The following is a 27,798-nucleotide window of genomic DNA, read 5'->3' as shown; positions in this document are numbered from 1 at the left end:
CATGAAGAGAAACAATTATAATTTGTAAATTTATAATGGATTTATAGTTTTTATTTGGGCGATTGTAAATTGATAGTGATATTTCATTTAATTTTGTTGTGTTAGATTATTGTATGGAGTTTATTTATAATGTTATGCAGTGTATGAAGTGTTTAGACTATTTTATGGAGTGTATATAAACAATTCCATGGAGTGTTTATGGAATGTATAGACAATTTTATGAAGTGTTTATGGACTGTTTATGCAGGTATTATGTATATTGATTATGCCCAATTTTAAGTAGAGGTCATACCGAATTTTATACAGGTATTATATACATAGATTATGCTCAATTTTAAGAAGAAGTTATACCCAATCTTATACATGTATTATATATATATAGGTTATGCCTAATTTTATGTAGAGGTCATATCCAATTTTATGTAAAATGTATACAGACAACGATGATTGCAATGGTCTTGAGGATGTGGGTAGCCAAGTAACATGCTTTAGGAGGCAGAGTGCATTAGAATCCACAAGAGCCGCACAATTTCGAGATGCCATATCGACTTCCATGTGGAACGATAAATGATGATTGTATTTTATTACTTTTGAACATGCGTCGTTTATATGTAATAAACTTGTAACTTGATGATTTTAATAATTAAAGGCACGAACTCGTTATTAGAATAATTTTTTTTAGGTTATTAATAAAGTTGTATATGTATTTATTTATTATTTTTGTTCAATTTTATTACTATATTAAACTTCATATTTAAGTCTCTGGTAAATAAAATATAATTAAAGTATGCATTTGATTAATTAATTATTTTTAATTTTGTCAAAATATATTATTAATTAATACCATGTAAAAAATCTATCTTATGTTATTAATATAATACTTTTTTATTCATTAACATATTTATTTTTTATTTACTCTATTGTATTAGTGATTTAATAGTAGTAATTAAAATATTGTTAACTCAAACACTTGGTTTAATTAACTTATTTTTATAATTAATAAAATCAATGGTTTTAAATTTCGAAGATGAAGATGAACTTGTCCACACTAATACCCTATTTCGAAGATTTTGAAGATGAACTTGTCCACACTAACACCTATTTCGAAGATGAAGATCATGTAGATGCATAAGATGAAGATGAATATGAAGATGAAGATGAAGATCAAATTTCCAATTTGTTGACTAACCCCCTAAGGGTTTGTGGGAAAAATTGGAGGACATCTACATGAAGAAGTCACTCACTAATCGGTTGCGGTTGAAGTTGCGCTTCTACACCCTTCGCATGGTTGAAAATACATCAATTTTCGATCATATTTCGGAGTTTGCATATATTTTGAATGATTTAGATAAAATTGATGCTAAGGTAGAGGATGAAGATCAAACCCTTTTGTTATTGTGCTCATTGCCCGCATCTTATAAAGCTTTCAGAGACATGTTGATTTATAGTAGAGACAAGATTTCTCTTGAGGATGTCAAGAGCAATTTATAAGCTAAGATGTACATTGACAGTGAAATGACCATTGTTGAGAAAGGGAGCTAAGGTGTTGGTTTGGTTGTGGATTGGGGTAGGCCAAGGGACCGATACTCCAAGGACACAAGGACTCGTTCGAAATCTAAATACAAGGATTTAATATGTAATTATTGTAAGAAGAAGGGACACATTAAAACCGATTGTTTCAAGCTTAAAAACAAACAAAAGGCGAATACCAAAAGTTCTTCTTCGGAGGCAAATGTGGCCGAGTGTGACACGATTGATATTCTTTGTGTGGTAGATACCAATGTTGATGACAAACATTGTTGGGTTATGGATACGAGTGCTTCACAACACATGACTCCTTATAGAGATTGGTTTGAGACTTATGAGTCTATGGATGATAAAGTGCTTATGGGGAACAACAACGTGTGTAAGGTTGCCGGAGTTGGTTCGGCGACGATTAGGTTCCATGATGGAAAGGTCCGAAGATTGACGGGTGTGAGGCATATACCTGATTTGACGAAGAATTTGATTTCTTTGGGGTCTCTTAAGGAAAAGGGTTGCAAATTCCAAAGTGAAGGTGAAGTTCTTAAAGTTTTTAAAGGTGCTCTCACAATCAAGAAGGCAAAGCGGATTGGAACTCTTTATTTCCTTCAAGGTTCCATGGTCACGGGCTCGGCCGCCATTGCACGTTCGGGTACTATCTCGGATGCGGATACTACAAGGTTGTGGCTTATGAGATTGGGGCATATGAGCGAGAGAGGAATGACCATTTTGAGCAAGAGAGGCTTGTTGTGTGGCCAATGCACGGGTAACTTGGAGTTTTGTGAGCATTGTGTTTTTGGCAAACATAAGAGGTTGAACTTCTCCACGGCCATTCATTCGGATCTTTGGGGACTTTCTCGTGAGCCATCCAGAGGCAATGGTTCTCGTTACATGCTTACTTTCATTGATGATTTTTCAAGGAACGTTTGGGTCTATTTTTTTAAAGAGAAAAGTGAAATGTTCCGCACATTTAGAGAATGGAAATCACTTTTGGAAAACCAAACAGGAAAGAAAGTAAAAAGGTTAAGAATCGATAATGGCTTAGAGTTTTGCAATGGGGAGTTTGATAATTTTTGCAAGACCGAAGGAATTGTTCGACACAAGACAGTGGTCAACACTCCACAACAAAATGGTGTTGCAGAGAGGATGAATAGGACACTACTTGAGAGAGTTAGGAGTATGCTTTCCAATGCGGGTTTAGGTAAGGAGTTTTGGGCAGAAGCTGTCAACACAGCATGCCATTTGGTGAATCGATTTTCTACCACTTCAATTGAGTACAAAACGCCCGAGGAGGTGTGGTCGGGTAAGTCGACCGATTATTCCAGTTTGAGGGTATTTGGTTGTCCCACATATACTCATGTGAATGAAGGAAAGTTGGAGCCTAGATCGAAGAAATGTGTTTTTCTTGGGTATCTCAAAAATGTGAAGGGGCATAGATTGTGGTGTCCCGAATCATCCAAGTTTCTCATATCTAAAGATGTCATTTTCAACGAGTTGGCAATGTTGAAAGCAAAAGATGTTGCACCCGAGCCGACTGTTAAGGAAAATGAGACAGTTGCAAAGAAGGTGGAGTTCGAAGTGCCGGTCCAAGAGGTGATGAGGCAACGTCACATGATGATGAGGCAGGCCAAGAAGATGCACAACAATATTTATTGGCAAGGGTCCGCGCTAGAAGAGAAATTCGACCACCCACCAGGTATGGACACTCTGATTTTGCTTATTGTTTGGCAGTTGCCGAAGATGTAGAGTATAACGAGTCATCTTCCTACAAGGAAGCTATTTCTTCTACGAATGCGGCCGAGTGGGTTGCCGCGATGAATGAAGAGTTATAATCACTGCAACAAAATGAGACTTGGTCTCTTGTGAAGCCTCCTAGTGATAAGCGGATTGTGGGTTGCAAGTGCGTATACAAGAGAAATATTGATGGTTCAAATACCGCGGATTTCCGATACAAGGCAAGGCTTGTGGCTAAAGGCTATAGCCAAGTCCAAGGCGTGGACTTCAATGATGTATTCTCTCCTGTGGTAAGACATATCTCCATTCGAGTTTTGCTCTCTTTGGTGACAATGCAGGATATGGAATTGGAGCAAATGGATGTGAAAACTACTTTCTTGCATGGTGATTTGGAGGAGCAAATTTACATGAGTCAGTCAACCAGAGGGTTTTGAGGTGGCGGAAAAGGAAGACCATGTGTGTCTTTTGAAGAAGTCCCTTTATGGCCTTAAGCAATCACCGCGACAATGGTACAAGAAGTTCGACTCATTTATGGTGAGTATTGATTTTCACCGTTCCAATTATGATAGTTGTGTCTATTTCAAGAAGTTGAATGGTGGTGAGTTCATCTACTTGTTGCTCTATGTGGATGACATGTTGATTGCAACCTCCAACTTGAAAAAAGTTAGGAGGTTGAAATAGCAATTGAGTTCGGCATTTGAGATGAAAGATTTGGAGGCTGCCAAAAAGATTCTCGGGATGGAGATCACAAGGGATTGGCCCAATAGAAAATTGTTCATTTCACAAAAGAGTTTTGCTGAAAAAGTGTTATACCGGTTTGGCATGGAGAAAACTAAGGTTGTTTCAACTCGTCTTGCAGTGCATTTTAAGCTTTCGGCCGATTTAAGCCCAAAATCTGATGATGAGAAGAAATATATGGAAAAATTCGAGTGCAGTCGGGAGTCTCATGTACTTGATGGAGTATACTTGACTTGACATTGCTTAAGCTGTTAGTGTGCTAAGTAGATATCTCTCTTGTCCTGGAAAAGGGCACTGGGCAGCAGTGAAGTGGATTTTTCGCCATTTGAAAGGTACCATTAATGCTCGTTTGGAATTTGGAAATGGTAACAAGGCACTAATGGGTTTTGTGGATGCGGATTTTGCGGGTGATTTAGACAAGAGGCGTTCCTAGACACTGTTGCACTCTCAAGTACCGAGACCAGATACATGGCAATTACAAAAGCTATCAAGGAAGCTATTTGGCTCAAGGCATTTATTGGTGAGATGTCTTTTGTCGAGGGTCCTATTGCAGTGCATTGTGACAACCAAAGCGCCATTCATTTGACAAAGGACCGCATGTATCATGAGAAGAAGAAACACATTTGATATTCGGTATCATTTTGTTCGAGATGTGATCTCGGATGGTAAGGTTGTTGTGAAAAAGATTGGTACCGAGTCATATTCAGCCGATATGCTCACAAAGCCTCTTCCAATTGCAAAATTCAAGTTTTGTTCAGGTGTGGTGTCGGTTCGTTTCTAACATGTTGCTAGTATATCTTTATGTTTGTTTTTGTTTAGGTTATGTTTGTTTTAGATGCAATTTGGTTCAAGGTGGAGATTGTTATGTTTGACCAAATTGTTGTGTGGGGCCCAATGGGCCCATATAATTTTATTCATTCATCTTATGTAACCCTAAGTTGGTGAACAATTCATTAACCTAGAAAATCCTAACAGACTTTATGAAACATAGTGAAGGTCAATCAGATGCACACAATTCGTTTCATCAGCTCCAACTTGAAGATAAATCCATTTCAATTTCATCAATTTGTGGCAAACTAATCTTCTATGGTTCATATGCACTAGCTTAAGAGGGTAAGTATCAGAGTTATCTAAAATCTCAATCTCAGGTTGGAGGATATTAGCTTTGTGTAGATAGAAAGTCAGCATAATATTCAAGTCAATTAGCTCCAAGAGTCCTGTTTGGTTTCGTTTTTCCACACTTACAAACTCCTTTTTTGTACTCGATCGTTGGTACTAAAGTCCTTTTCTTCCTCAGCTTTCTGAATATTTCATTCAGATCTTCAGATTTTTTTTTTTTTTTTTTTGAACGGGTAAAGCAGCATGGATCATTGCATGTGACCCAAACCGACGGATAGTTAAATCTGACTGAAACGGGTAGAAAAGTAGCAGCTACATAAATGGTCTTCTACCTGAAATTATTAGGAAAAGGAAGAAGCAGATACTATTTCAAGAATGTCGACACAGACCCATAAATGAAATTTTCATCTATCCCCAACGTAGGAATAAAACAAGAAAATTGAGTAAATAGATATCCAGAATCAACCAGACAACCAAACTCTTTCCATTTTCTGGTTAGAATCTTTTAAAGAACCTTTTTTTCCACAAAAAAAAACTTCTTAAGCAGGTTACAAGTGATCTGCAATAACAGTAATTTCTACTACACAGACAGTCGAGTGGAAAATTATTGATGCAACGACTTAAAGGCCAAGGGCGATTCACCCAACTTCACATGCATGCATGATGCATCTTGGTAGAATGGGAAAAGAAAAAGCACACCAAGAATGTCAATAAAGAAGATAAGCCGTCTTGTCAAAAGCTAAGATTTGATATTTATAAAACCTTATCACCTTTTATAACAGTAAAAAGGGAATCCCTGTAACTGTGGAATTCTTTTACCAAACAAAAGACAAACAAATAGTTATATCAACTGAGGCGCTTTCCACAATCTTATGTAAATGAAGCAATCAAAACCCAGAAAGATAAAGCATATATTTTGCTCGTGAATGGGTGCTGAAATGCTGCACCAATAAGCATATACTGCATCATAGTGTTGGTAATAAACAATGAAAAGAAATAACTGGGGAATCCACCTTTGTTTGAAATTTCAACAAAAAAAAGAAGAATATTTCACCTCTTTGTCTTATTGCTTGCCAACCATGAATGCTTTTCATCAAAGGAAAACATACCTTCTCAGAGTGGATAACTGGACCCACTTCCAAAAGCAAGTTCCCTTTCCTATCAAGTCTCCATAAGCATCTTTTTTTGAAAAGTGACTGGAATGGAATCCAAGGCACCTTCTTTATTAAACAAGCATTGAAATACACTGGGGGCTATTCTGGCAAATGTCCCGTGAGTCATGAAGTTCTTGTTTCAGTTTCCCTGCTGTTCGTGCTTTTGCTTCATGAAGCCCAAGAAGAGCAAAGAAAAGGAGAAAGAAGCCAAGGGCACATAAATGTAGGAGCTCTTACATGGTCATTCTCATGCAGCTGATATAGTGTATGTTAGCATTTGAAAATGTTTTTTCTACTTTTGTTGTCTGAATGAATGTCAACTGTAAGCATCTTTACCCTTGTCTAGTAAGAAAAGGTCTGAGAGGCTGTCCTCTTGATCTTCATTTGTGGAGACTACAATAAGGCTGGTGCTACTGCTTCTTGCTTGATTCTTCATGATCCTTGGCAGTCAAACCTATACCCTCCATTCGTGTTTCTACAGAGTGTTTCTACTGATACAAGGCCTGTTTGTGAGAGAAAGCTGTAACAGAATTGAAGTGTTTGCTCTTAAGACAGATTTCCATGAGTGAGCAAGCTGTATAAGTAGTCCGCTGACAGTATAAATATTGTTCTGTTCTCCTAGCGTTATGTTTCTCTGAGTATTAAACATCCAATGCTTCAATCCAAAACATCAGCGCGGCAAGAACATGAGGCAGGGCATCACCAAAAAGAACTCCCATGAACATGCCTTTCAAAGAGTTAACAAAGATCGTGATAATGTCAGTGCTAAACTAAATTGCAATGTGAGAAAATTTAACTTTATAAGAGCTGAACTGCATGTCTCTATATAGTTCTCAAAAGAATTAGTGAATATCCTACAAACTTTTCCTCTAAAAAAAAAACTAACAGATTGGGCAACTGGATGAAAATTCAGGCTAAGAATGTGGTTTCCAGTATCAACAATATGCCTTTCTCAGGATAAAAATTATGCATTTCAAAGACATATCTTCCTAATGCCCTTGATAGGCCTTACCTGCCTGAAAACTATGCATTTGAAAACCACCTCTTCCATCATTTTCTAAAGTGAAAAAAGCATAAAAAGTCATAAAAGAATCTGAAAAACACTTGCTACACAAAACAAGAACAAATGTGGCATCAGAAAGATCTGACCTTTTCATTGGTAGAATCTCTTCTTAGAAATTCCCTTTTGAGAATGTCATCTTAAAATTTCTTAATGAACAGATATACAATTTGCATCATAACTACTTCATTATTGGCAAAATTTCTATCTGGAACAGAAGCCATTACACAAAATCAGAGAGTGGAGAAGGGGACCATGTGTAAAACTAAGGCATTGACAAATGCACCCACTAATGCTTCTATGCCAAAAGAATGATTTTGCTTTCATGTTCAATACATTACCATGCATAAATAGTTAACAGGGATTTGCTACATGGCTTAGAGGATATCTGACAATTTGTGAGGTCCTGGGACGTAAAATAGCTAACTCCAGCCACTCTACAATGATCTATTTACACAAAGCTACAGCTAGCACAGGCCCTCAGACGAGCAGGATTTACAATAACGAAAATGCACTCTTTGTTACATGTTCATAAATGCATGAAGAAGTAAATAACTATGAATCATGAGGCAGGGCATTTGAGCAAAGGGCCTGCCACTAAGCAGCACTACTGTCTTTGTGATGCCCATCTATATATCCTTTACATTCCTTATCCATAGCTATAAGTTTTCTAGCTACTAATCATTTAGATTGTAGTAGTTTGACATCACTGAGTCAAGAATACTCTGAAGCAAAGTAGACCTATATAAACAATCAGTCATGAATATTTAGCTGGAAATCCATAGCTATGAATCTTTCCATGTTCAACTGACTAGGTCCTTTTACTTTTTTTAATTACAAAAAGAGGAAGTACCAGCACAAATGAGAAAGTACAAAAGGGGCCCTCAAAGAGGCTTACAAACAAAAATTAAAAGGAAAAAATATAAGCAAAAAAAAAAAAAAAAAAAAAGGTCAGGACTTGCAAAATACATATCAAACAAAGATGAAAAATCTAATAATCAAACAATAGGCATGAGAATAGCATAATGGAGCCCCCTGATTCCTCAAGCTCAACTTCAATGGAAGTTCCTTGGTGAACCTAGCTCCTCAGGCTTTGGTCGCATTATTTAGGATCATAACGGCTCAGTTCAGCTCACCTATTACTGCCCTCTAGACATTTTGGACTCCAATACTGCTGAGGTTCACAGCCTCCTCCACCAGCTCACAGCGGGTGATCGTTGAGGGTGACTCTAAAACTGTTATCACCTGGGCAAATGGATCTTCCCCACATAGCTGGAGATTCAACCAGAAAATTGTTCAAATTGGTGAATTATCTGAATTGTGTAACATCACCTGGGACCAGGTCCCCTGAGAAGCCAATTCTTTGGCTGACCACTTTGCACACCTAGGCCACTCCCATCTGGCTTAACCATATGTACCGATTTGTACTTCTTTGCTTGGCTGGCCTTCAAGTCCCTGGCCCCTTTGTATCTCTCTTTTCCCTTAGAATAAAATTTGAACCTTTAAAATTTTTTAAAGAAAAGCTTAATGGAGCCCCCCAACAACAAATGTTAAAGTTGAACTCTGCCACACACTAGGGAGTCGGCCAACTGGTTGGCTTCCCTAGGCAAAATTAAAAAGAAAAAAGAAAAAAAGCTAAATGGAGCCCCCCACAAAAAATGTTACAGTTGAACTCTGCCAGAAGCTAAGGAGTCAGCCAATTGTTTGGCTTCCCTAGAGAAATGATCCAAAGAGACGCAAAGCTGTGAGGCAAAGCCAGTGATCTCATTCAAAAACTGACAAAACAACCAAGGAGGCAAAATGTGCTCAATAACCCAACTTATTACCACCACAGAATCACCTTCAACCCATCACAGAGAGGCCTCAGGCCATGAAGGAAGGCCCAGAACTCAGTTTGCATCGCGTCAACCACTCCAAAAGGGGCAAGGTATACAAGCATGATCATCCCTGATAGATCCCTGATAGTTCCCACCCCATTTGCAAGGACCTTGATTTCCTCTTGAGGATCCCACTGCACTTTGCAAATGTTACAATTTAGCTTTAATTATTCAGTTCTTCTTATTAATTATAGCTTAGAGGCAGAGTTGTAATTACATCCAATTATTTATTATAAAAAAGATGAAGGAGAGGAGTTTGAGTATGCCCTAAGGAGGAGCTCTCTTTCCCCTATTTTGCTTCCACACGTCCACCTTCTCCTAGACAAGTTTCTTCTCCTTCTTCTCTCTTATTCTTCTTCTTTCCTAACCGAAGTATCTATGAGTTAAAGCCCTCAAATTTAACAGCAAAGAAGTGAACCAAAAAAGAACTACTACAGTTTTGCATTTATCAAGAATGATGCACCAAGAAAATGACGGAAATCAGGTGTTGACCCAGGTGGCTTCTCAAAGAGAGGGGGAGGGGGGTTGAATTGAAGTTTCAAATTTTAAAGTCAGTCATGCAAGAATTAAACAAAATAATCAATGCAAGTAAAGCAAATAACTCACACACCACAAATGAACACCAATTTTTTTTATTTATCGATGTTCTCTTATTGGTATTTACCACCCAAAAACCTGTGCTTGGGAAATTTCACAAGTATAAGCTCTAATAGCTTAGAATTTTACAAGAAAGTGCCACGTGTATGCTCAAATACACTGTTACAAATAATCTCCCTTGAGATTGAGTTAGATTCTGGCTCTAGCAAGCTCTTCTATCGAAATTCAAGGTTCTAGATAAACCTATAAAATAAAATCAAAAGATTACTAAAAAATGAAAAGCTAACAGCTTTTGAAGATTGGAGAGACAACCTTCTCCTTTGAAACATCTAAGTCTCTAGCTTTGATGCACACATTGATCTGATTTGGAGTTTGTCTAAGATGAATGCAAAGAATTGATTTCAGAGGAATGGTGATGATATGCAAAAACTGTATTTTCTCTCTAAAAAATGAACTCAATAGGGAATTTCAAGATAAAATGCCTAGAACTGAGTAGAATTGCCAATAAATGCCCATTAACTTCTCAAGTAAACATTTGGTGGGGTATTTATAGGTTCCCCAAGCCAAACTAATTGTTTTGTGCCCATTTAAAAAAGTTGACTTGACAATGATTGATCAATGTAAAGTGATCGATCGATCAATCGTGCATAACAACTATATTTTTCTCAAAAAAATGACTTATTGATCGATCAATATTTGATCGTTGGCTAACAAAAATAAGTTGATCAATCAGTGGAACAATGATCGATCGATTATCCTTTGCAATTCCTGGTTGTGCAATACAAGAATGATCGATCAATGTAAGGAGGTTGATCAAGTATGCTTTATGTCCCCAAATGACATTGTTCTGCTTGATCGATCATTGCTAGAATGTATGATCGATCATGCTTTGCAATTTTTGTATCACCTAGTTATTTGGAATGAAATCTGCCTTCCTCACTCAAGGGTGGCCTTGGTATTCGCCCCACACAAGATATGAATAGGGCCCTTGTTTGCAAATGGATTTGGAACTTCAATGTCTGCCATCGCAATATTTGGAGACCAATGGTTGCATTCAAATTATAGTGGCCGGGCATTTGGTGGACTGAGGGGGGAAACCGTAGACGCTTACCCCCAATCTGGAAGACGCTCCTCCCCTTACTCCCTCTATTAAAAAATGCCACCCCATTTTTTGTCGGCAATGGCCAGCAGCTTCTCTTTTGGCAGGACTAGTGGTGCGGAAATCGTCCCTTCTAGGATGCATTCAACTCTCTTTTTGCAATCTCTCTGCACTAGGATGCCTCTGTGGCCGATGTCGGGAGCAATCAATTCTGGAACTTCCATTTTAGACGTGGCCTGAGTGACAACGAGACCAGCGTGCTTTGCTCTCTCTTATCTACCCTTGAGTCCACTGTGATAAGACCCCACATTCCTGATAAGATTTTGTGGCTGCCAAATGCAAACGGTCTCTTCTCAGTCTCATCTGCCTACTCTTACGTCAGAGGATGGACTCCCAGTCGCTGCTTGGAGACTCTCAGCTCCCCACAAAATCAAATTCTTCATCTGGATTACCACACAGGAGAAAATATTAACTGTTGATAACCTCCATCGGCATGGCCACATTCCTCTATGCAACACTTGTCCTCTATGCAACACTTGTGACGAGTATGTTAACCATGTGCTCAATCACTATGGCTAATCTTGGAGGGTTTGGATGGCCATGTTTCAACGAATTGGACTCCAAATAGGCCTACAACGTGATCTCATTAGGACCATCTGCCTTGTCATGGGGATCTCCTTTCCAAAAATCGGTAAACTACTTTTGTCTACTTGCCTCGCCCATGTACCCTAGTGCATTTGGTTGAAAAGAAACAACCGCCGTTTTAATCGTAAGTTCAATGGCATTGAAGATACTATCAACTCTGCCACGGGCCTCATCTCTAGTTGGCTCCACTCCAGAAAGGATTTCTCCTCCCTTGCCGGCGTGTCCCTTCAGATGAATTGGCACATCCTAGTGCACATGACAACCCCCTCCAAACCACTAGCCGTGGTTGAATAGTCCCCTCCTCCACTCGGCGTCATAAAACTCAATTTCGATGGCAGTGCCATTGGTTGTCAGGGACCTACTGGTTTTGGTTTTGGTGGCATTTTCTGGAACTCTTTGAGAGATATCATCCTCTCCTACTCGGGTACAATGGGGGTTGCTGACTCAACCATTGCAGAAGTCTTCGCCCTCCTTCAACGCCTCATCGTCTTCAGAGATCGTCTCTCCGGCCATCTACTCATTGAAGGGGACTCTAAAGTCGTCATTGGTTAGTGTTCAGGCTCGGCATCTCCTCCTTGGTGTCATTGGCCTGATTTGCTTTCCATATCAGATATTATCTCTGTAATTTCCTGCTCCTGGAACCATGTACATCGTTCGGCAAACTCCTTTGCCAACAGTTTAGCTAAAAATGGGACCTCCCTCCGATACCTTATGGTGTCCATGTGATAGCTTATGTTTAGAAATGAACAGTCTAAGACGAGAAGAAACTGAATGAACATACCTGACGCCTGACGGCAGAGATATTGATCAACGTCTTTAACCAGGAGAAGCGATGGGAGGATGAAACCCAACAGAGAGGCGACGACAGGGAGTCTCCGGGGCAAGTGCCAAGCGGGTAATAATCGAGTCGGGTAAAAAGAATTGCGGTTTGGTGTGTGCGGTACCCGATTAGTTCCGCGATCAGTCATCCAACCCCAGCCCTACAGCCGCACCCAGTAAATTTCTGAAAAATAAAAATACTTCACGACGTAATTTGAGTACATAAATTTTTATTTATAATAAAAAAAATAAGTAGAATCCAATTATAATTAAACTATTATTGTCCCAATTATATCCAAAGTTAAACACTGAAAGATAAGTACTAGAACAATTAAACAACTGAACATAAATAGAAGACTAACATAATTAAAATATTTTTTCATGAGACTCTTCTTAGACTCTATCATATTAATTATACTCTGTAAGACTTATAACTATGAGAGTCACTCTTTCATACCTGCTCTTCAATACTCCCCCTTAAACCGAAGTTTATAACTTCAACTTGTAATGAAAAGAATTTTTTGTCTTCAATTTTATTTTGCTGAAAAAATTCTTCAAAAATACAAAAACTTCATCTTTTGTGCTTTTTCTTTCTTGAATAGTTTGGTCACGTAAAAATTACCATAATATGTGAAACAAATAGTTCTTTCTTGTACCGCTTCTCTACTTCTCTCGCTCAAATTAGGGATAAAAAGGACATAGAGACACAATTTGGACAAAACACAATGTGGAAAAAGAAAATCGCTTTCTCCAAATACCAGTCAAAATAGTCATAGTCTGAAACACACTTCTCTCAATTCTAAAGTCAGAAAAACGGCTCAACTTTAAGGTTTAACAAAGAAACTATTTACTTTTTAAGGGTAGTTCAAACACAAATCACTTATTGGGTGAAGAATAAAAGACTTATACAAGTTGGATGTTGGGCACATTCTTATACTTTTTAGGTACTGGGTTTAGGAATTGCTATGAAGTGATGAAAAGTCAAGAAGATAAACTGAAGAAATATTAGAGGAAAATAATTCTAACCGGAAGGAGGCAACTTTAATAAATTTGACAAGTATAACTTTTTGGGGTGACCACAATTTTTTGGAGTTAATTATGTAGAAGAAACACAAACAAGCAATGAAAACGTAAAACTTGAAAACAATATCATATTAGGAAATTTTTTCTTTCTTTAAAGGAGCACATCTTGGAATGATTAATTCTGGCCAAAATTTTCTAATTAGAAGAGAAATTTGGCTAATCCTAGAAAAAAGTGAAAATAAATTCACACCAATGCATGGAGAGATATTAAGAAAGAAAATAGGAAAAAAATAAGAGATTTTTAGTAGAAATGACCTTTGGTACTTTTGATATAGATATCTCTACAAATATAGTTCGAAATCACAAACGATTTATTGTTGCAGTCTCCCCACTCAAATAGCTTTAAATTGATACCTAATTTGACATAAAAAGATTCATTCTCGAATCTTTTATGGCTTCTTGATTTTTCTTTATTCTATAGTTTGACCCTTGCTGACTCTGCGAATATCTCTTTAAATATAGATTAGATTGACATGAAATTTTGTCCTTATGAAACTAAACTTTGATATATTTCATACAAGTATAAATTTATAATTATATTTACATGTGCATCCCCTTATGCAGGTCCTCATTCATGTACAACCCTATGATGGGTTCTCCTAAACATTCTAAGTCATCAAATCCTACAAATTTAACTTACAAGAGTTAGTTCAACTATGACTAATATAAATTAGATGTATCACAAATAGATGTGACATTTTGCCTGTAGTATTTTGTTTACCGAAATTGATGATATTTTGCTAGGAGATGTTCTTAGGGTTTTTCTTGAATCACATGTGCATCTTGTTTTGGTTGTTTGAAAACACATCCCCCCATAAGTAATACTTCAAAAAAATTAATTAAATAAATAAAACAATTATACCATTAGATATATGATAGTTAATAAGTTTAAGTTATAATCTAAATACTTTTGTTTTTAATTACATTAAAATAAATAATTTAGCATGTTATATTATTTAAATAATTTAATTATATCTATATTGATTAAATAAACATAATTATTAATTATTTATATTTATTTATAATATGATTAAATAATTAAACATTTATACTTATTATTAATTAAAATTGCAGAACACAGAAAAGAGAAGGAACTGCTCAAACCAGTGGATATGAACTACTGGATTGGCCTCCCTTTTTAGTTCTCCATTCTAGTTTTACTGTGTATTTGTGGTTATTTGAAACAAATAAAAGGAGATGCAAAGTAGGGTTTTCAGTTTTTACGTCATCCAGTCAACTGCACCTTCAACTTGATTGAATTGGTTGATCCGAGAAAAGAGGAAAGGCTGTCTGTTTGAAAGAGATTATTTCCAGAAAACATGAATCGAGGGAACATTTGGGCCTCATAAGACAAGCTTACCTTCCTGTCTCCCAGAAACAAAATGAAAACAGCTACAAAGTCATCTCTTCCACTTGCATCCATCAGTCCCTGAGAGATTAAAAAAAAAAAAAAAAAAAACACGTAAGACAGACATGTTTGAATGTCCCCAAAACCATGAGCTGGATCTAAAGAGTCACTAGCTGATAATAAATGGAGGGTCTGCCATTTGTACTTTTTTCTTTTACAATTGAAGGCCTATCTATTGGGTTCCAGCATTTGCTTAGTGCACACAGAAAGCAAAATGATTTAAGACTTCCAGCTTCTCTTCGAGGCTTTGCTTTCTCTTCGGTTAGGTTTAAACGTTTTTATGTTGATGGGATGTGTATGGTTTCTGGTTAGAAGCAATATTTAAGAGAACCCATCTGCTTAAAGCAAAGAAAAAGAAAGATGAAAGACCAGGTCTGGTTCAATCCTAGTGTCTCATCAACCATGGATTTAGAGACCATCAACAAAGGACAATTTGTCAGTTTCATGGCACACAAGAATCAAGAAAGGGAAATGCTCTAGGAAGTAGTGATCGTATCAGTAATCTAGGATTCTTTCCGTCTGTGACACTGTCCTGTACTTGTCAACTTTGGATGCTCTGAGTTTGCAACAATCTGGAGATCTGGGAGAGGAAGAAGGACCCATGTTTCAGAGCTTCCAATGACTCCCTTCAAGTTCGTCCAATCGTACAGTACTTGTTTCACACGTGAAGGTCAATTATTTTTGGTGTCGAAGCATTTTCCTCAGCAACTATATCGGGCTCCGATGAAGATAGAAGCTACTTCTGTTACAACTTTTCTCTCCGTGCAGTTTTCTATCCACGTGCTTGTGAAGATCATAACAACACGAGAGCTTGGAAATTTCCTCTGTAATCAGACCCACATCAGAGTTCTTCATTCTTTCCTTTTTCTTCTCTTCTTCCTGGCGAAAAACAAACCCAGGAACCCAAGGAAGAGGGAAAACAAAAAGAGCCTCCAAAACCCACTTTTACAGTCTTTTAATTGTGTTAGTTTCTCTAAACTCGCTTTAAGAGTTCAGTCCCATGTTGTGGTTGATGGGAGTTAGTTGAAAACTTCAATTAAGGGGAACAGAAAGAACCTAAACATATGTGCTGTCTTCTTAGTGTTTCAGTCCATAATTTCCCTTTCTAGACCCACTTTGATTTGATGAAGTTGGTTGAAAATCTTGATCAGACTCTTTTAAGGAAGGATTTACAAACCCAGAAGGTGCAGTAAGGCAGACAAAAAGACCCTAAACAACCCAGATTAGCTTTTCCAGGGACCCCTTTCACTCTCCTTCGATGAAAAGATGGATAAGCCCCTGCACATGCTTGTGTAAATGTGTGCTAGAGAAAGAAAGGTGAGCATATTCTTGCCAGCTAGAAAGAGGTGAAGTTGGCAATGATTGGTACTTGCCTCTTACCTTCCTTATCCACCACTCCAGCAATTAAAGGCAGTTGCAAGGTAAAAGACAGGGCATGGTAAGCCCACTCTTTGTTTTCTTTTATAGTCTCTCTAATCCCTGTCTTACTCACCCCCGTGCCTGCTCTAAGCTTTTGTATGGCAGATCCCAACCCCTCCATGTTCGTCTTCCTCACCTGTCCCTACCTGCCCTGGCATTTGGAAATTTGGAATACAATCACAGCCCATTGAGTTGCTTAATAATGCTCCTTGAAACTAAACCTCCCCTTTATATACCCTGCCTTCCCTCCATCTCCTATCCCACAACCACTCCTATGCTCTTCCTCTCCTAGCATTTACTCGCTCGTTCTCTCTGTTTCTCATTTGCATTGACAACCACAGCAAGCAGGCAAGCGAGCAAGCATGTGCACAACCAAGGTGAAGGCACCGCAGATTGATGGCAGGGCTGTGCTGCAGCCTGCCTGCAATCGTATTCCTTTCCCTTTGCCTCTCAAGAAGAAGTCTGTTGCAGCCTCCCCACCCACACCACCGCCTCCTTCCAGGACTCCTCCAGCCTCAACCAAGGGCTCTCCACCCATTTCACCAAAATCAAAGCCTTCAAGACCGGCAATCAAGCGAGGGAACGACCCCAACGGGCTCAATTCCAGCGGGGAGAATCCTCTCACCGTGAGGTCGCTGGCGGCAAAAGCTGCGCCTGTGGTTAAGAAAAAGTCGAAGAAATCTGATGTTAGTGGGATGGGATTCCATGAAACTTCACCCAACTGCTATTCTTCTTCTCTGATTTTGGAGGCTCCTGGTAGCATAGCAGCTGCGAGGCGGGAGCAAGTGAGCTTCTTACAGGCACAGAGAAAAATGAAAATAGCCCATTACGGAAGAACTACGGCCAAGCTGCGAGAGAAGGGGGTCGTTGTTGATTCCTCTGATGGTACTACTGCTCAAGAAGAGAAGAGATGCAGCTTTATCACACCCAATTCAGGTTTAGTAGTACAGAACAGTTTTCGTCCTCATTCGTTGTCAATAACGATTAACTTGATCGGAAATCAGCTAAACCTGCTCAGATTTTTTATGGTTCACAGACCCCCTTTTTGTTGCTTACCATGACGAGGAATGGGGCGTGCCAGTTCATGATGATAAGTGGGTACCTCTCTTTCTTACACCGTCTATATCAAATCTAATTTGAATCAGGAGACTGAATTAGACTATTGATGCTTGTTGCAGAATGCTGTTCGAGTTGTTGGTCTTAACGGGTGCTCAAGTTGGGTCTGATTGGACTTCTATCTTGAAGAAAAGGGACGATTTCAGGTAAATTATACCGTTTGACTTTTCCAGTTTAAATCAATGTCACAGTCTGGGTTTGTCTTTACCAAGGTTGAAAGCAAAAACCAGAAAGAGATGTGATTGATAATGAGAAATTTTCACTGTTCGCAGGGCTGCTTTTGCTGATTTTGATGTAGAAATTGTTGCCAACTTTAATGAGAAACAAATCACATCCGTTGGTGCCGAATATGGCATGGATTTGAGCAGAGTTCGCGGAGCAGTCGACAATGCTATCAGAATCCTACAGGTTAGATTAGATTCCTGCTCCTTCTCTACTTTCTTCAATATAATGACCTCAAAAAGGGTTACATTTTTATTCAAAAAATGATAAATAAAACCCTCATGCAGTCTCAAACAAAGAGAACCAAAGGGGAATGATTAGACGATTTGAATTAAGTGCATAAGAATATTAAAATTTGACAACCCCACTTATGGTTCAAAAGTATAAATATCATCGACAAAGGCACAAGTTAAACAAGTAGCTTTAGCTGCATACAAGTACAAAAACCCAAAAGACAGGTAATTTTTTTGTTTTTTCTTTTGGGGAAGGCTTGCTTAACTGTACTCTCATTACTGTGATCACATTCCTACTTTAGGGCCTACCATCCACTTCCTAATGTTCTGGAGCTGTACTCAGGAGACAGTATTAATCCTCTTTCCAAAAGAGATTTGTTAGGATCTCATCTAAGTGTGATCAGGCAATTTAAAGACATTTCTAAGTTGGTCCTACAGATTTGAGGGCCCTGACCTCCCCTCTCACCCACCAATTGTCTACTTGCTTGGCTTATTTTTAGCATTCCTGCCATCTCTTTGGTCACTTGTGGCTTTACTAATGCTAACTGTTACGATTCCTTGCTTGCAGTTAAAGGAGAAGTTTGGGTCATTTGAGGCATATTTGTGGGGATTTGTTAACAACAAGCCAATTGCAACACAGTACAAATCATGCAGGAAGATCCCAGTCAAGACTTCCAAATCTGAAACCATGAGCAAAGACATGGTCCGGAGGGGCTTCCGGTTCGTAGGACCTACTGTTATGCATTCATTCATGCAAGCTGCAGGGCTCACCAACGATCATCTTATCTCGTGTCCCCGGCATGCCCGGTGCATGGAGCTGGCTTCGAAGGCGGCCCCTGCTGTATAGACCAATGGGAAGGCTTACAAGACTTAGCAAAATGAAAGGAAGAAGGAGAGGGTAACAACAAGCAAGAAGATAACATCTAAAGCTGCAACTACTAAGCTAATGTGATACAGGATATTCTAACTATATGTCACTGGCTTTTTACCGTGTGACGTGGTGTATACTGTTAGTATGAGAAAGATTGAAAAGGTTTGGAGTAAGGTGTTTGTGATGTTCCCCTATGAGTGATAGATTAATTGGATTGATGATGACAAGATGAAAGGAGGAGAGGGAGGAATGAGAGGGATTGTAATGGAGGGGACCAGATAGCATGTGCAGTGATAGATAATGCATGTGTGAGTGTCAGAGGCTGTGGTACCATGTGACCACTACAGCTAATTATTCTCTCCCTTTGGGACAGGTTGTGGAAGATATGGGGACATGTCTCCACCCCCTCCCCCTATCTTTGTTACTTTAGGGTAGTCATTGACAAGTTGTGGGCTTCTAATACCATTAGAGTGAAAGAAAAGAAAATAATTGGGGTTAAATGGAACCTACTCTGAGATTGAGTGATGTTGTTTTATACTTTTTACTTTTTTCAGATTTTGTGTTGATTCTCATGTATGACTTTGGATTTCAAGGGATTTACCTAAGTTGTTCATGGTTCCCGACTCTTTTCCCTTTTGAGATTTCATGTGAGACCTGTCTTTTCTTCCCATTTGTGCACCAGGATTCCTACTGATTTACCCAAGTCTGTCATGTGCCTTACTACTTTTTCTTTCTTTCTCTCTCTCTCTCTCTCTCGGCTGTGATTGGATTTGTGGGAGACAACGGATTCCTTCTCCTTTACTTAAACTGAATGTACTTCACGCTTGAGGAATCCTTTTTTGAAACTCACTTTGTCAAGTGTGACTTGTGGTTAAATTTGATATGATTTAGGATCAATATCTGCTTTTCTGGTTGGCCTCATCTTGAAACAGTGAACCCAAATAATTATTCCAAATTGAATGTTTCTCAAGTTCATACCACCTTCTGGACTTTTGGATTCTAGTCCGAGTCTGTAGCTTTCTCTTCCTTCAATGAATGATCCCACAATGGATAAGGTCAAGGTGTGGAGCAGATGGAGTGGGCACAATTAGGTCAAGTGAACTGCATCAAAGATAACGGTTGGAGAAAAGACCTCGGAATGAGATGGATTGGGACTTTGTCTTGCTTCAGGATTTCTTCCAGACATTTAATTTTAGAAGCTTTTCATTGCTAGAAGATAAAATGTCTTCAATTACTGTATATTTTTGGCTTTAAGAAAAATGTAAAACATATCTGAACTTTGAAGATTATACTGGAAAATTTGTCGAAATTTAGGCGATGTTAGTGCCTTTTCCAGGAAATACTAAAAAAATATTTCTGGGTAAAAATGTGTTTCCTGGGATCATTAGTGTCTCATATTTCAAGGAAACACATTTCTGCCCGGAGATTCTTACTCCAGGTAAGGTTTTCCGGCCATAGGCCAGAAAATCAATAGTGGGAAAACTTCTGGTTGACCTTTCTTTTACGGGTTCTCCCATGAATGTTGCAATTTGGCCTTCTTCTTAATGCGACGTTGTCTTCCGATTCTCAATACATGTAATAGTCCTTTCTCTTGCTTCTAGCTTAACCCCTTTCAACCAGCCCGTCTCGTACAGATTTTTTAGTTTTTAAGAACAATAATAAAAAAACGTCACAAGGCCACCAACCCATTCCAAGATAGACATGCAAATCCTTAAAAAAACCAAAAAGTCGGTGCCACGTCTGTGATCTTACAACAGATTTTAACTAAACAAAATTGTTATAACCTCGAATGGCAAAGAGCCGTTGAGCTCTGTCGTCGGGAGACACAGTCAGGAAGACGAAGACGAGAGGCAAAAATAATTTTCTCATTCCATTGATTTACAGGATACAGATGGGTTTTTAAAGAGTAAGGGGCAAAATAGTAAAAATACAATTATTACATAAAATGAATTAATAAAATAAATAAATACATTCTAATACTCCCCCTCAAGGTGGCTTATAAATATCCTTGACAGCCATCTTGGACAACAAAGAAAAAAGGTGAGTAAAGGGAAGAGGTTTAGTGAACATGTCAGCTAACTGGTATGGAGAACGAATGGGAAGTAACTTGAGGATGCCCGAACTAACACGTTCACGAACAAAATGGCAATCGATCTCAATGTGTTTGGTACGCTCATGAAATGTAGGGTTAGAAGCAATATGTATCGCAGCTTGATTGTCACAGTATAGTAACGCAGGAGAGTCGACTTTGACGTGAAAATCTTGAAGTAGTTGCTGTAGCCAAATAAGTTCACTGGCAGTTGAAGAAAGTGCTCTATATTCAGCTTCGGCGGAGGAGCGAGAGACGGTGGTTTGCTTTTTGGCCTTCCAGGAGACCAAAGAATCACCAATGAAGATGCAAAAGCCGGTAGTAGAGCGGCGAGAATCAAGGCATGATCCCCAATCAGCATCAGAGTAGGCGCGTACCTGCAAAGAAGAAGTAAAAGAAAACAACAAACCTTGACCAGGGCTGGTCTTGAGATATCGAAGTAGGTGATGGACTGCCTGGAGATGAGGAAGGCGGGGTTGGGCCACAAATTGAGTGAGCTTGTGAACGACAAAGGTAATGTCGGGACGAGATAAAGTGAGGTAAAGTAGTTTCCCAACAAGCCGCCGATAATGGGTTATATCAGGAAGCAGGTCGTCGTCAGTGGCAGTTAAATTAAACTTGGGATCCATGGGAACACGAGTAGGTTTACAAGCTAGGTAACCTGAGTCTTCAAGTAATTGTAAGGTGTAATGACGTTGAGAAAGCACAATACCAGTCTTGGAGTGAGCAATTTCAAGACCAAGGAAGTGCTTAAGACAACCAAGATCCTTGAGCTTGAACTGAGTATGCAGAAAATGTTTAAGCTCATTAATAACACTAGAGGAAGGACCAGTGAGGATGATATCATCCACATAAACCAATAGTGCAACAAAGGAGGAACCATGACCTTTGGTGAAGATAGAGTAATCAGATTTCGATTGGAGAAAGCCAAAAGTGATTAAAACATGAGAAAATTTGGAATACCATTACCGCGAAGCTTGTTGGAGGCCATAAAGGGACTTGTGGAGCTTGCAAACGAGTTTGGTGGAAGAGGGAGAGGACTCCCCCTGTCGAAGGTACCCAAGAGGAAGATCCATATAGATTTCTTCAAAAAGATCACCATGTAGAAAAGCGTTGTTGACATCAAGCTGAGCGAGATGCCAACCGTGAGAAGCAGCAAGGGCAAGAAGAACCTTCACAGTGACTAATTTGGCTACTGGAGAGAAAGTGTCAACAAAGTCGAAACCCTCTTGTTGGGTATAACCTTTAGCTACCAAACGAGCCTTATATCGCTCAATAGAGCCATCAGAATTAAGTTTGATTTTATAGACCCATTTGCAGCCAATGGTATGTTTATCAAGAGGTAGAGGAGTGACAGTCCAGGTATTGTTGGCTTCCAGGGCGGCCAACTCATCACGCATAGCCAACCTCCAGTCAAGACATTTCACGGCTTGGTGATAGTACTGAGGTTCAACTTGAGAAGATAGGTTGAGTACAAAATTTCTGTGCGAATCAGAAAGGGCATAGTAAGAAATGGAATTAGAGAGTGGATAAGACGTATGGGAGGAAGTAGAGGATGAAGAGCCTGTAATTAAATTACAGTGATAATCCCGCAGGTAATGAGGTGGATGAGTCGCCCTAGTAGAAGTTCGAAGAGGAGCAACAGCGGAAGAGGAAGGAACAAGTGTAGGAAGATTAGGAGGGGAGGGATCATCAATTGGAACACCAGGAATAATTGGAGAATCATGAAGGGGGGAAGAATCAAGGTCAGGAAAAGGCGGAGCGTGGAGGGAGGAATGAGGCAGAACAAAATCAGGGAAGGGGTCAGTCAGTTGAGTTGAACTGGTAATAGTATGAAAAGGGAAAACCTCTTCATGGAACACGACATCTCTGGAAAGAAAAACTTGGTGAGTCTCAACATCATAGAATTTATACCCTTTTACACCAGCTGGATAACCAAGAAAAACACAAACCCGAGCACGTGGGTGGAACTTGGGGCGATGAGCAGCTAAGGTGGAAACAAAAGCTAAACAGCCAAAAACACGAAAGAGGGAATAATCAGGAGAGCGGTTGTAGAGCAAATGAAAGGGTGTGTTGTGTTGCAAGAGGGGAGATATAACAAGGATCTGCTTTGTGTAATCTAGTTACATCACAGTGCAACTGATCCTTCAAAAAATCAAGTCGCTTGAAAGAAATGTGTCCTAACCTATTATGCCAAACATGGGCAGAAACATTGCTAACAAAAACATGAGAAGTAGAGGGCAAATGTTGAGCACGGAGGACATAAAGATCTTGAACTTTGTCACCCTTGCCAATCGTCCGCTGGGTGGAGAGATCCTGGATAACAAAACAATCAGGAAAGAAACTTACTGTAAGACCAGAAGCAGTAACTAAAGCACTAACAGCGATTAAGTTGAATTGGAATTGAGGAACAAATAGTACGTCTTTAAGTAGAAGGTGAGAATGTAATTTAATATCACCAGCAAAGCGGACTAAAAGATGAGAATTATCTGGCAAGGTAACGGTAATATGAGGAATAGCATGCAAGGAGATAAAAATATGAGCTTGAGAGCAAATATGTCGAGTAGCTCCGGAGTCGACAATCCAGAATGGAGTGGAAGAACATAAACCACGTAAGGAGACAGAAAAACAAGTACCTGCCAAGCAACTGGATGTAGAAGAGTCTGGAGTAGTGGTGACCGTTGCTGAGCTACTCAGTTGGGTAGAAAGCATGGATATGAGTTGCTGACATTGAGTGGGGTCCAGATTCTGAATAAAACCCCCGACAAAAGAAAAACCAGGGCGAGCATCCGCAAGGGAAACTTGATGAACAGCAGCAGGAGAATTTGGCTTGGTGTTGAATGTAGATCCAGACGGATAACCATGGAGCTTGAAGCAATGAGAGATGGTATGGCCAGTAATCTTGCAGTGGGTACAGTAATACTTGTCCTTGTTTGGATTCCGAGGAGCACTTGAATTCTGAGTCCGGGAAGTGTGGTAAGGCGGAGGGCGTGGAGCATTGTAACCTCTGTCAGGGTGGGGGTGGTTCCCAGATTTACTAACTTCTATCTTGTCAGATTTAACTGCAAACGCCATTGTGTCAGTGGAAGCATTCGAACCCGAGGCATGAGTAGTTCGTCGTTGTTGTTCCTCTTGGACAACCAGAGAAAAAACATGGTTAAGAGGGGGCATCAGATCCATGAGGAGCAACTGACCACGAACATGAGAGAAAGAGTCGTCAAGGCCCATTAAGAAGGACATGATATACTCTATATGGTGGTGATCATTCAGATTCGTAACGCCACCGCATGAGCATTTTCCACAAGAACAATGAGGACGGTAGTTGCGCAGTTCTTCCCAAATGGTTTTCAATTTGGTAAAATAAGTACTAACTGAATCTTTGTCTTGATGCAAGTTCATCAATTCCCGTTTAAGCTGAAAAATACGAGGGCCGTTCCGCTGTTGAAAACGATCCCGAAGATCGAGCCAAATTTCCCTGGCAGATGCAGCAAAGATAACACTCGCAGAAAGTTCATTGGAGACGGAATTTAAGATCCAAGAGATAACCATATTGTTGTTCCGGGTCCAGGAGTTTAGCAGAATAGGATCAACACTGGGAGGTTCAAGAATGGAGCCATCAACAAAACCAACTTTGTTCTTTACGGATAGGGCGATCAACATGGCACAGCTCCAACTAGTGTAATTTTCGCCGGTAAGAAGTTGAGAGACAAGGACTTGCCCGGGGCTGTCTGAGTGGTGGATATAGTACGGATTCGATGATTTGTCAAAAACTGAACGAGCCGAACTGGTACGTAAACCAGAATCTGAAGATGAATAAGTCTCCATGGAGCACTGACCACCAATGCAGCTCCAAAATTTTATTTTATTTTTTTGTCAGATCTTCCACCAAAGTACTTCAAAATACCCAAACTGCCCTCGAGATGATACCAATTTCAAAAAAAAAAGAAACAACAGTGCTCAGCTCTCGGCCAACCAGAGAAGGCCAGAAGAAAACCAGCTCTCGGCGACCCTCTCGGCGCCGGAAACGATGTCTCCTCAACGAATCCAGGAAGACGCCCAAAAAAAAATCGGAAACAAATGCAGCCAGAGAAAAACAACCTCTCGGCGACGGAATCCAGAGAAAAATTAAATAGGAACGGGAACTAACCTCTTTGCCGGGAATAACCACCGGAAACAAGACGCCGGAAATACCAGATGAGCCTCCCAATAGCTTGAATCGCAGATTCAAGTCCGAACAGAGGGCGGAAACCTCTTTGTCGGAAATAATGGCGAAACCGCCGGAAAACAGTAGCCGAAAAGGGAAAGGAAGGGCCGTCGTCGGAAGGGGAATCAGAAAGGGCGGATCGTCCGCTCTGATACCATGTTAGAACCTCGAATGGCAAAGAGCCGTTGAGCTCTGTCGTCGGGAGACACAGTGGGGAAGACGAAGACAAGAGGCAAAAATAATTTTCTCATTCCATTGATTTACAGGATACAGATGGGTTTTTAAAGAGTAAGGGGCAAAATAGTAAAAATACAATTAATACATAAAATAAATTAATAAAATAAATAAATACATTCTAATAAAATTCAAGAACAAACATTAGCACATGAGAAGTAGGTCTTGATTCTTCTCAAACATGACATGTCTGATCGTTTTCTTTCTCTTCTCTTTGCGTAGTTCGTCTTTGCGATATCTGTGTAATGGCGGTGGGACTATCCAATCATGCAAACTTGTAGAGACACTAAGCGTACAAGTCCTTCATTTTCAGTTGCAGAAGACGGAGGCATCGGGCGCTTGCATGTGCCCAAGATTCCCAGCCTCTTTTGTGAGCAGCTTCAGAGAATATGATTGTGATTTCTCCACGAAGCACGGTTGGTTCAGAGATTCGATTTCCAGAAACTGCCACTTCTTCTCGCTCTGGTTCATGATACTGTGTTAAAACCGTGAAAATCTTTCAACAGATCGAAAAGGGGAAGAAAAAAAATTGTGAAGTACAGTGGGAAGTAACGAATTGAAATCCGATTTTTGGTTTCTGGTTTTGAGTTTTCTTAGTGTAATTTAAACATTCAACCTTCCTAGAGTAGTGAACATCTCAATGAAAAATAGTATTAGATGTATGAAAATAATCTTCACAAAGCACATAGGTCTAATAGACTTGGATCAATGATAAAATTGTAAATCATGTTGTTGTGCTTAGAGCGGTGAGACCCTCTCTTGAGTCTCAACCAATCTCATTCTTTAAGTACGAGATCATATTAGTTAATCTTTTATAACTCCAAGATAAATTGAATAATCCAAACCATATGTGAAAATTGCATAAAATTTTGTTTGGTTTGAAGCTATCTCTTAGAGCTCATGACCTAGTGAATTCTTAGCACATAATGGGTAGAAAAGAGGTGTGGATCACCCTTGTTTACTAAGAGTTATTAATAAGATTTTACTATTATCCAAATCTATGTTAATGATATTGTTTTTGGCTCTACTGTTACCTCATTGTGTGGATAGAATGATGTTGATCGCTGAAATTTATTCTTTGGACTTTAACTAGTTCAAATTGAAAATAGAATCTACATGAATTAGTCCAAGCGTACAAAAAAAAACTTTTAAAAAATACAATTTGAAACCTATTAACACACCTATGAGTGCATCCTTAAAAACTGACTAGGATGACTCTAGTAGACCCGTAGAATAAGAAATTATATAAAAATATAATAGGGTCTCTACTTTTCTTAGCAGCTAGTGCATTATACTTACAATTTTTGCCTATGCGCTACATTCCAATCTGATCCTTGAGAATCACACCTAGTGGTTGTAAAAATATTTTTTTCAGTACTTAGGTATTGGGTTCTCACAATTCAACCATATACTTAATTGAGTACTTTGATGATGAATTTGTAAGTGGTAAATCTAATAGAAGAGTACCAGTGGTAGTTGCCAAATGACAGAAAATATCCATCTCTTGGCTTTCTAAGAAACAAAATTCCTTGGCTATTGCTCTCACCAAGGTTGGGTACATAATTGCTATCTAAGGAAGAACTCGACTCATAATTCTCATTCTAAACACATTAAAATTGGACAATATTTTACTCATGATTTGGTTCAAATTAGGCCAATCAAACTTGAATTTGTTCCTATTAAAAAAAAACAATGATTGGACATTTTCACATAGCCCTTAGAAGTTGATTGATTTTCTAAAACTACTAGAACTTGGCATCAAAAACCTTTCTTAGACTAGCTAGCTCAAGATTAATGAAATTGAATGAATCCCCATTAAAAAAAGAAATTAAAACTTGAAATAAAAAATATCAAACTTGAAAGTTTAGGAGTGAAGCCTAGGATAAACATTATTCATATAGATTTTGCATCCTAGTAGCCTTTGATGAATCAATGGTACAAATGGTGCTTCTATTGTAAATCTGATACACATCTGGTTTGTAATCCTACTGCAAATTAATTAAAGATTTCTCTCATTTTTGTCTCTACTTATGCCTTAAGCACTATCTTTTTTATGGATAATAAAATGAGGGAGAAAAAGTTTGTCGATTAAAGGGAGTCTACACAAAATAAGAACACATTAAAACAAAGACCTATGCATGCACAAATTAAGGGGAGTTAATTACCATACATGTAAAATATAGGGGGAGCCTATATATGGGAAATTAAGTTCTTGTGTACTAATACTAGAACATTTGGAACTTCATTTCATATGGTTGTTGAAATCCTAAATGTTTTAGCATTACAAGATAAGGACTTAACTTCCTAAATATTTTTTTACTTGCATGACAATTAATCTTCCCTTGATTTGTGCATGCATGAGTCTTTGTTCTAATGTGTTTCTATTGTGTGTAGACTCCTTTTTAATCTATGCTACACTTTTTAAGCTCAACATATTGAGTGGAACGTTCAAATTTTACTTGAGACGATGATGGTTCAAATCCACCAAAACCGATATTGTTAGTTTTACTTTAGTAATTTTGGCATTTTACCTTTTTGGGCATAGTTAGTCACATT

General features: G+C 38.9%; 1 protein-coding gene across 1 annotated transcript; it reads left to right on the top strand.

The window, feature by feature from the left end:
* The first annotated feature begins 16,388 nt into the window (after positions 1 to 16,388).
* LOC137951530 (uncharacterized) lies at positions 16,389 to 19,338 on the top strand. Its single transcript, XM_068798246.1, has 5 exons — positions 16,389 to 17,209; positions 17,310 to 17,367; positions 17,452 to 17,535; positions 17,662 to 17,797; positions 18,413 to 19,338. Exons 1-5 carry the CDS (start codon positions 16,636 to 16,638, stop codon positions 18,689 to 18,691), a joined length of 1,131 nt encoding a protein of 376 aa, XP_068654347.1. The 5' UTR covers positions 16,389 to 16,635; the 3' UTR covers positions 18,692 to 19,338.
* Positions 19,339 to 27,798: the final 8,460 nt, after the last annotated feature.

This window comes from Aristolochia californica, unplaced genomic scaffold (assembly GCF_029961685.1).
Source record: "Aristolochia californica isolate CCGP_79_NKW_82.1479 unplaced genomic scaffold, dmAriCali1.0.hap1 SCAF_15, whole genome shotgun sequence".
Lineage (NCBI taxonomy): Eukaryota > Viridiplantae > Streptophyta > Magnoliopsida > Piperales > Aristolochiaceae > Aristolochia > Aristolochia californica.
Note: the sequence above shows the minus strand (reverse complement) of the source record. Positions and strands in the feature narration are given on the sequence as shown.

What these genes read in the sequence shown, in the direction of transcription:
- LOC137951530 (XM_068798246.1), top strand. Translation starts at nt 16,636, where the DNA reads ATGTGCACAACCAAGGTGAAGGCACCGCAGATTGATGGCAGGGCTGTG. An exon ending in CTTTATCACACCCAATTCAG is followed by an intron (nt 17,210 to 17,309) that starts GTTTAGTAGTAC and finishes TATGGTTCACAG; the next exon opens with ACCCCCTTTTTGTTGCTTAC. An exon ending in AAGAAAAGGGACGATTTCAG is followed by an intron (nt 17,536 to 17,661) that starts GTAAATTATACC and finishes CACTGTTCGCAG; the next exon opens with GGCTGCTTTTGCTGATTTTG.